Raw genomic sequence first — 10200 nt, 5'->3', positions numbered from 1 at the left:
GCTCTCGGGGAGCTCTGCTAGCTTGTTGTGCTGCAGGTCGAGTGCTTCCAGGGGGACGTGGTCAAGTAGGTCAGGCAGGCTCTGCAGCCGATTGTTGCCAGCCAGCAGTTTCCGAAGGCTCAGGCTACTGAGCAGTCTGCAGGAGAGGGTGAGAGACAGAGTGGAGGAGTGGGAGAGAGAGAGAGAAAGAGAAAATGAGACAGACAGACTATTGTTGTGTGCTGTACATTTCATTATTTTTGAAAGCAGCCAAATAATGACGCATGAAAACTCCACCACAAAGACTAAAATCCATCACTGTCTCTTTCAACTCATCCGTCTAATGTACCACCACAGCAAAATTCACCCCTGACTAAAGACAAAAAAATAGAGAATCAAAAAAATAAAACAGTGCTCCATCTGGAGCAGCCCAGCTGAGCCATACACAGTTTGAATATGATCTCGTTTGAGGAGCATTTCGGGGTCCATTCAGATGCAAATGACTGTGACTGCGTTAATTCGGGCAGGAAGGTGTGTTAGTGCTTTTGAGCAGGGCGCTATCTGTTGCGGTAGGGCCCCCTGCTCCCGACATCTCGCCGTGCAGTTGGCGTACCCGGGTCGCCTCATCGCCCGCTCGCCCGCCCGCCTGTCAATAAGGAGATCTCATTTGCCATGCGACGTCTGGCCAAGCTCTAATCCCAGGCTGAGTAAATCACATTAATATGGTACACTGTCCCATAAACTACTGCGAAATATCGGAGAGGAAGCCAGGGAGGCGGGAGAGGCTGCAAGGCCGCCGATGACTCAATTTCCTCCAGTTTGTTATGGTCAGATTGGCCACGAAGTAGACGGACATGATGGAGCAGTTTTTGGTGGATTGGAGACGGGGAAAGATGGTTTTGTCCATCTGCTCACCTGGCCGGCAGCTCAGACAGGAGATTGTGGGAGACGTCCAGCACCTCAATCTTCCTGCTGTCACAAACCCAGTCTGGCAGGTATTCCAAAAGGTTCCTGTTGAGCAATGAGGAAGGCCGTAGCATCATCAGCAACAGCACCAGAACAAATGTCTCAGTGCACTGTCTGTTGACTGTAATTGACATTGACAGTTCCTGCTCCACGTTTAGTATTAGATAACAGTTGTACTCAGTAATACTGGTCAGTATTAGATAGGAAAATGAACATGCTTACCAGGATAGGTCCATGTGAGTCAGCTGGTTGGGCACTGGGTAGATGTTCACGGTGGTCAGGCCTGTGAGGGAACACGCATTACCGCACATTCAGGGGGAAAATACAAGCCATAAACCCACGCATGACTGGAAACAAACACGTGCAATAGGACCACACAGAAACAGCTCAGTATGCACATTTAAGTGTGTGTGTGTGTGTGTGTGTGTGTGTGTTTTGCTCTGAATGGTGTGTTTTTGCTAAAACTGAGCCTGAACTGAGCAGTGGCAGCTGGCATGTTCACAGCATATGGAGCCATGGCATGAACAGCCAATGGCAGACCAAAGAGCGTCTATAGGTTATATAACCATGCATCCCCTGGAGAGAGCTAGCGAGAGACACAGATAGACTTTTAGATATGCATAGATGGATGGACAGATATACAGAGAGAGAGAGAGCGAAAGGGAGAGAAGGAGAGATGGAGTATATTTGTGTATGAAAGAAGGTGATACATCAGGGGTTGGAGTAGGGGGGGCGAGAGAGCTGCTCTGTTCAACTCACGGTTGTTGTTGCCGTGGATAGTGCGCAACATGAAGCCGCTAAGTGTGAGCGCCCCCAGCTGGTTGTGCTGGCAGTGCAGGCTCTCCAGGCTGCAAGCAGAGCTCAGATCCAGGGCGCTGAGGCAGTTGTCCCGCACGTCCAGGTGGGTGAGTTGCTTCACCGGCTCCAGGGTCTCACTCGTCACACACCGCAGCCCATTCAACCTGCCAATCAACACACACACTGTTAAGACAACCGTCAACTTAAGCCCACTGACCGAACCTTTACTCATACAAACCAATCACAATCAACAGTAGAAATTCAAATTAAAAAAGAGCCAGAGCCATTTATATATTGACCAAACACACCACAGTTTGAACAGGCACACTCAAGCTTAACACACTGACCATTGTTACAGCAGCCAAAGCACTTTTAGAAGAGCCCCACTCAGGATTCACCTAACGATCAAAACAACGCCTTTAAAAGGTGCTGTAAACCACGTTAGCATTTCCTGCTAACTTCCACAAGATTTCCCCAGGAGTCTAGCCCTTCTTGTCGAAGGTCCCATCAATAAAACTATAATTCAGTTGACATTGAAATTAATATGGATGATACTGCTGACAAGAAAAGCCAATTAGCATTCAGTATTGAAGTCACCTGTTTCAGTAATGGGATTAAGATCAGAAAATAAAATATTGTTTAGTCTACATCAACAGCCACATTTTTTAAATCTGCCAAGACATTCTAACATTGTTCACATCTGACTCCATTCATTTGGTAAAAAAAAGCACAACAAAGCATTTATATAGGCAGGCAGACCGCCGGCACCAGGCCAATGCATAATGACTAGAACAAAACAGCACTGAGACCAGTTGGACAGAAAAGCTGTGACAGACAGACAGGATACCAACAGACCAATGGCTCACTAATAAAAGAGAGCACAGAGACACAGATGGATGACTCTGCCCACTTCATCGTCGGGGAAGAACAGTGACTCCAGTGTTGACCCATTCGCTCTCTGTCGCAGCGCTCAACGGCAGCTTTGTCTGCCTCGCCTCTGCGTTCTCAGCCTACAGAGCCCATGTGGTTCTAAACTCTCCATAAACTCACCCCTACGCGTCAATCATCTGCCATGCATCGCTCACTGTTTGGGTCTGAGGCTTCTGGGAGAATTTATTTTTTTTGTTTTCATTTTAGATGATGGGATGATGTGGTGGGAAATGGTGGTCAGAACATCTGAAGACTGGGATCTGCCTGGCTAGGCTCCCGGAGGGAAGGTTTGGTGGTTCTCCCCCACCGTACCCGATCCCATCCAGCTGCTCAAACACGGGTCATAATCCCAGCGGTGCATGGTCACAGCGGTGGGGCATGGAGAGTCTGAGACGATAGTGAGTCCGTAGCGAGCCCACGGTGAGAAGTGGATTTCTGATATGAAGGTTTCTCTCTTTGGTCTATACGTACTGAAGCGTTCGCTGGAAACATCTTGTGCTTATGTAAGCTCTTCCTAGAATCGTCTCAGAGCTGGCTGCTACCATTTAGGATCTGGAGTTCTGTGAACTTGAAGTACAAACGCCGCTGTAATCCTCCTAAGTACGGGGCCCTAAATCTCCGACTCTCTCTTTAACTCCTTACTTGCTCTTGTTCAAATGTGCTCTGAAGTTCAGTTCCCACTCCATTAGCCTCCCTTCCATCAGTGCCTGCCAACAGTCTTGTTACTCTCTTTCTCCTCTATACCTCCCCCTTTCATTCTCCAGCCCCATCCTTCTGTCCATCCCTGATGAACTCCAGATATGTTATGGACAAAGACAACAGTGCTGGCTCACTGAGGCTGGCTGGTGGCTTAATCCACTCCAGGTGTGCCAGACCCCAATGAACCCCAAACCCCCCACCCTGAAACAGAACAACCAACATACGAGGTGAGGAATAGGAAGGGAGCAGAGAATTAAGAGAATAGAGGAATGGATAGAGAGAGAGAAAGAGAGAGAGAGAGAGAGAGAGAGAGAGAGAGAGAGAGAGAGAAAGACCCCAATAAGCGATGGTAAAATTGTATTCCTTTGATGGAGGGATGAGAAAGAAGAGGAATGAAAGCTTCATGAAGGGAGGGCTTTGAGAGAGCATGCATTTAGCCTCCAGTGAGCTGCTGGCTCCTAACTGATCTACTGATGGGCCCACTTATTACATTACCGTCCTGTATTGAGTGCACAGTATGCATGCAGAGAGTGTCCAGAGTATTAACTGCAGGGCAGGAAACACAGTGAGAGGGGGAGTGAAAGGGTAAGAAAGCGAGGGAATGATAAATGAAGACTGAGAGAAAGAGAGAAAGGGAGAGCAAGACACAGGGGGATGAAAGGGAAAATGAAACAGAGAAAGTAAAAAGTCGCTTCTGCCTCACCGTAGGTCGATGCTCTTGAGATGGCTCATTCTGGCCAGACCGCTAAGCTTCAGAGTCTCCACCTTGTTTCCGGCCATGGCCAGCCTGTCCACCGCGCTCAGCCTCTCCAGCACGGCGGGGATGTGGGGAAAGTCGTTGAAGGAGAGGCTCAAGCTGCAAAGCTGAGTCAGGCCTCCCAGTTCCTCTGGCAGAGAGCTCAAGTGATTGCCATCCAGGGAGAGGGTCTGTAAGCTTGGGAAGCAGGAAGGAAAAACAAAAAATCAGCACGCATCCATTCTCAGATTGTTTGACTATCTCTGAGCTGAGCACTTAAGATATGTTTACACATAACACTGTAGTAGCACATGTGAAAGCCATTCAGTGTTGCCATGGTAAAGGGCCCCTGTTGTTCTGATCTGATATGGAGCCTTAAACATGGGCTGAATTTAAAGCTTGATAAAAACGGCTGAACTTGATGCATTTCACTTGCTAAATTAAAGAGAGAGAGTGCAGGAGAAAGAAAATTCTGAAAAGAGGGGATGTGAGGGCCTTCGCGTGGAGTGAAATAAAAAATGAAATAAAGAATAGGCAGTTGTTGCAGCCGGAGAGAGGCTGGTGAACTCCAGACAGCTCCACGGCACAAAATGTCCCCTCATCAGTAGGCAAATGAAATCATTATTCAACACCTTCGTCGTCTCCATTACCATACGCTGGCATTTCACATCACCCACAGGGAGAGAGTGCTGCTCGAGACCATTCTTCTGATGAAGAAAAGAGTTCTTAACAAGACGAAGAAGAGGAGAGAAGTGGAAAATCAAACATGCTGAAGTGCAGGGAGGGAGAGAGGGAGAGAGGGAGAGGGGGAGAGAGGGAGGGACTGGCACCTGAGAGGACTGATTTCACCTCAGCCTTTGCAGCTGTCTTCCGTTCTACAAACGAATGTCCTCGAAGAAGCCAGAATACCTCTCCGTTTGGATCTTACACACATACAAGCGTTTAAACTATGTTTAAGTGATGTGTTACTTTCCCAGAGGGCCCGATAACTGGGGTTGTCGTGTACTGTTCTATGGTGTTGAGCCCGGTTCGTACTGGTTCCATACCTCTGGAGGTTGCTGATGCGCGTGGGTACTGTGTGCAGGCCATTGCAGGACAGGTTGAGCTCAGTCAGGGTCAGGATCTCGCACACGGACTCGGGGAACATGCCCAGGCGGTTGTGCGAGAGATTCAGGCTCTTGAGCTGGGAAAACCTGTGGGAAAGGTGACGTGAAGATCGGATAGGTGAAATAAACACAGGGTGGTAAAACTGCTTATGCTTCCTCTTTTCTGACATACTCGTGGGGAAGCCACACATTATAAACGCTGGCAGTTTCAATCAGGTAAAATGTGCGGGGGCACGCAGACTTGTTCTCAGTAATTGGTCCAGTGGCTCTAGTGCCCTCGTTACAATGGGCCGCTGACATTTTCACAGTCCTCTTCACGGATGGGTGACTATCGCAGCCTTCGCGAACCAAGACCCAGAGCAGTCCTCACACACACACACACACAGACACACACACACACACACACACACACACACACACACACACACACACACACACACACAGACACAGACACAGACATAGGCACACACACACACACACACACACACTCTCTCATACATGGTCCAATTGACACCGACAGCTTTTCTGTCCCCCCCAAACTGGTGAGCTGGACAGTGCTTAAATCTGCACAAACGGCCTCTACACAATGGCGGGTTAGAACCAAAGGCTGTCTTGAGCCTACAAACCTGGCCAAGAGAGCAGTATCCCTCCACACTGGCACAGCACGGACCCTTTCCCCTACGCTGCCCCTATGTCTCGCCTGTGGGCAAGGGCTAGTTAAACGCATGGTAATGAGTGTAGCGATGCGGAAGAAACTAGCGATAATGGCTGCTACAACCCACCCCCCCCACACACACACACACACACACACACACACCTTTCTCCTGCCCACCGCCCCTCTCCCTAGCATCCTGTCAGCCATGGAGGTGGCTGGGCTGCCTGAGTCATAACATATGTCTGAGTTCAGACCGTATCCTCCCCAGTCTCTCCCAGCCATCGCACTCCACATCACACCACATCGCCTCCGACAGGGGGTTACTAAATATACAGCCAGGATGAAGGGCGTGAGAGGCAGACAGAGAGGGAGACTCTGAGAGACAGAACAGAGGTGAGACGAGGTAGTGAAAACAAAATATTACAGAGAGAATGAGAGACAGACAGGCAGAAGAAAAGAGGTTGATAGTTGCAGAGAGAAAGAGATTGAGAGAAAAAACTGAGGGAGAGGAGGATGGATGGGGAAGAGATAGAATGCACTGAAAAGGAAAGAAAGAGAGCCACAGAGAGAGAAGGATGGGAGGGGGCATAAAGAGAGAGAGAGAGAGAGAGAGAGAGAGAGAGAGAGAGAGAGAGAGAGAGAGCGGGTGTAGCGATGTGTAAAATCACTCCGTGTCTGTCAGAAGGAAGAGTTCCTCACTCATGTGCCCTTTGCACCGCCCATCTTTCGCTCTCCCTCCCTCCCTCCCTCCCGCCCTCCCTCTTCCTCTCTCTCTCTCTCCCTTTTCCTCTCTCTCTCTCTCTCCATCCCACTCACACATATACAAATAACCCACTTATGGCTTAGCCTTGTTCTAATGACGGCCTTGCAACGACAACACGCTACGGCTAGTTGATGATTAACATTTAATAGGGTTATCTCTTGTGCGAATGACCACTTGCAACTCATTTTAATAGGCTCTGTTTGCATGCGGGCAGGCGTGGCACTAAGTGTCTCTTCTGACCCACGGAGGAGGAGAACACTGTGCCAATCTGCCTGGGTCTCCTCCATTAGGAAAAACACAAACACGCCGAGCACAGAGGGTCCAACCGGAGCTCAACGTTAGAGATGAACGCCAGCCTGAACGCTGCCTGCTGCATGTTACGCCACAGGCAGCCGAGCAAACACATCACGTTCTGACATCTTAGTACGCATACTCGACATTACGCAAGACGTGACCGCGCGGCGGTCTACGTCTCTGTCGACTCGTTCACCCGTGCGTGTTGTGGATGCACGTCGAGCTGTCAGGGCTTGTTTGTTAGTTTTTATCACGGCTAGGACCCATACCCCAGCAAACGGGATGCTATTGTATGCTTAAACCTCTCAGCTTCTTTTCTGGTCCTCACACACACAGCAGCCTTCATGAAAAAAATATCCACGTCCCATGAGGGATGCATTTTTTCCTTTCATATTCCCCCTGCACCTTTGCAGACACACTCTCTGCAATAGCTACTGCTGCCAAGAAAAACAACTTCAAGCGGAGCCCAGAGCAGAACCATCCCATCTGAGAGGAAAGGAGCACTTAAATGACAACTTTAACCACTTAAACGACGAAAGGAGTATAGGTGTAAATTAAATTCTGTCTTCAAGGTGCAGTGGCGTAACGTAGTTACGACGGGCCCAGGTGCAGGCTATTATGATGGGCTCTAGTCAGTGGTTCCCAAACATTTTACAGTCCCGTACCCCATGTTTGTAACCGCCGCTGCCACGCCCCCTCCCTTTGCACAGATATTTTTCTTGGGCACGAAAACCCCCCGACCCACGGGCCCAGGTGCAGCTGCACCTGCTGCACCCACTATAGTTACGCCCCTGTCAAGGTGTCTTGCATGGGTCTGTGACGGTCGTGGTGCGACCACACATGAACTGCACACTTCTGCCCTATGTTTGCCACCACCAGCGCACCCAACAGACATGGTTTGCACACACACGCACACACAAACACTCATACCACTGATTACAATTGGATCCTCCCTCAGTGAAACTGCTAATTGCCCAGACTGGCAGGGGGGTTAGTCTTGTCATGTCAGGTATGTGTTTCGCTGTGGACCCTTTTTGACTGCTGAGTTTTGACCTCTACCCCATTTAGAGGCTAAGCAGGTATTTTTAATTGAGCTTGGTACTGCTGAATATTGTCCTCTACCCCATTTAGAGGCTGAGCAGGTTATATGCCTGGAGACTGTTGCTGTTTGTCATCTTATAATTGAGATGCTTAGCAGTTCTCCAGGATATTTAAAAGATATTAAAACTTTATATTTTGAACCCTCACTCTGTCTCTGAGCTTTTTGGGCCAAACCCACATTTTTGACGGCAACCGAGGCTCGGTCCGTCACAGGGTCGAACAGCACAATAAATGTAACCATTCCTGTTTCTGACAGCATCCCACAGTAGCCTTTCTATGGGGAACAGAAGGGATATAGTGGGCAGGTAGTGGAGAAAGGCAGTGACAGGGCTGTCGTGGTTTCCCTTACCTGGGTAAATTTAGCAGGCCTCCAGGCCCCTCCAGTCTCATGAAATTGTGTCGGAGGTTGAGGTGAGTGATGTCCTGGCTGTAGAACAGATACTCGGGCACCTCTTCCAGACTGTAGCAGGACAGGTCAACCAGGCTAATGGTTTGAGACACCACCTGGAGAAAGGGGAAGACACACACACACACACACACACACACACACAAGCACACACACAGAATGGCTTTGGATTAATAGATGAGCAACCAACATGTGAAGCCATGTTATTCTCCTTTCAGTTGACTGAAATGGACCGTGATGAGTCAATGATTCTCCTGGACTTTCCGAGAAATGCTCAGCGCCTCTTTACCGCTCATAAATACTCAGTGATTCCCATTTGAGTGAGGTGGCAAGAGTGAAACAGTAGCTGCTTATATCCAAGCAATCATCAGCCAGGGATCCAGACAAGAGGCCATGTGAGGACCCTGTGCTCTACAGTCAGTCACATTAGGCTGACACATCTTTTTATTAGAAAACTGTACAAGAGTGTGTGTGTGCGTGTGTGTGTGTGTGTGTGTGTGTGTGTGTGTGTGTGTGTGTGTGTGTGTGTGTGTGTGTGTATGTGTGTATGTGTGTGTGTGTGTGTGTGCATGTCTGTGGGTCTGTTCATGTCAATGATCCCCAGCGTGCTTCTTTCAACGTTTCCATTCAAGGTTTACAGGATGCTTGACAAGAGCAGTTTTTTCCCCTTCTTAAGTGTTGAATTCTATATGAAGACATCTACAAGGGCAAAGGCAGCGCCTTTTACCTGGACAGGAAGACAGCAATTTATCAGCGGTTGGAGCTCTGACACCGGCTTTGGTGAGATTAGCCAGGAGAATGCAATCATTTACTGGCTGTAGTCGGCCCCGTCAGCTTACTGAGGCGTGCTATTGCATCACAGTATCTCTGGCCTGCTCTCTGGAGGCACTGTGCTTTGTGAAGACTGTACGGCTTTGAAGTAAGCCAGCGAAGAGGCGGAAATGGGCTGCAATTCACACAAGTACGAGTTTGTTTTTCTGCCATGAGCAGCAAGACTGACCAAGAGATAAGAGAGAGGGAGACAAAAATGCATTTGTTATGAAGACATGAGAGGGAGAGACAGAGGGACAAGAGAGGCAGGGAAAAGAAAAGAATAGAGAGATATGCAGGGAGGAAAGGAGAGAATGAGACAGGGAGAGAGAGACAGAGAGAGAGAGAGAGAGAGAGAGAGAGAGAGAGAGAGAGAGAGAGGGAGAAAGAGACAGAGGCCGCAGGGTAGCTATGAATGCTGTGTGTCTGGGCGTGGACAGGCTGAGCTGCCCTGCATTCAGACGGCTTCATCACACACTCAATCATCCTCCACAGCTCAAAGGCACACCAGCAGTCCAGTGGCCACGGCAACCCCAATCAAACCCACAGCTTACAAAACACACCGTCACACGGGCACACAACCGTCCCACCACCCACACACACAGGGTGCATAAATACCTACCCACAAGGAGAACGAACAGAGAAGGACATGCGTGATTCCGAGACTGGCAGGAGCCCAAAAAAACTATGCTCCCTCTCCCCACCCCCTTCTCTCCCTCCCCCTCCTCTCTCCTAAACATTCTGGTTTTGTCTCTCTAATATTGTCCCCCTCCCTGATGCTGTCTCTCGCCATCACTGGAGCCTCCTCTCTCCACCTCCGCAGCGGCGGGCCTCTTTGACCTGTCTGCCTAGGCCCTGACTTCCCAGCCTGGGCTGGATAATTGGCTTTTCAGTGCTTCTCCTCTCCTGCCTCTTTCCCTCCCTCCCACCCTCTCCAGGTCTTTGTGAAGGGGGGCT

The 10200-nt window shown here is 49.4% G+C and overlaps 1 protein-coding gene across 1 annotated transcript in view; it reads right to left on the bottom strand.

The window, feature by feature from the left end:
* phlpp2 (PH domain and leucine rich repeat protein phosphatase 2) overlaps positions 1-10200 on the bottom strand; it is a 45269-nt gene that overhangs the window by 9680 nt on the left and 25389 nt on the right. Inside the window, exons 6-12 of the mRNA XM_031569511.2 lie at positions 8377-8531; positions 5155-5301; positions 4076-4306; positions 1705-1907; positions 1168-1228; positions 895-990; positions 1-136 (exon numbers count right to left, since the gene is read on the bottom strand). The exon at positions 1-136 is cut by the window's left edge and continues 20 nt beyond it. Coding sequence (XP_031425371.1) covers positions 1-136; positions 895-990; positions 1168-1228; positions 1705-1907; positions 4076-4306; positions 5155-5301; positions 8377-8531 — 1029 coding nt within the window. The remainder of the gene's footprint in view (positions 137-894; positions 991-1167; positions 1229-1704; positions 1908-4075; positions 4307-5154; positions 5302-8376; positions 8532-10200) is intronic.

Source organism: Clupea harengus, chromosome 6, assembly GCF_900700415.2.
Source record: "Clupea harengus chromosome 6, Ch_v2.0.2, whole genome shotgun sequence".
NCBI classification, from domain to species: Eukaryota; Metazoa; Chordata; class Actinopteri; order Clupeiformes; family Clupeidae; genus Clupea; species Clupea harengus.
Note: the sequence above shows the minus strand (reverse complement) of the source record. Positions and strands in the feature narration are given on the sequence as shown.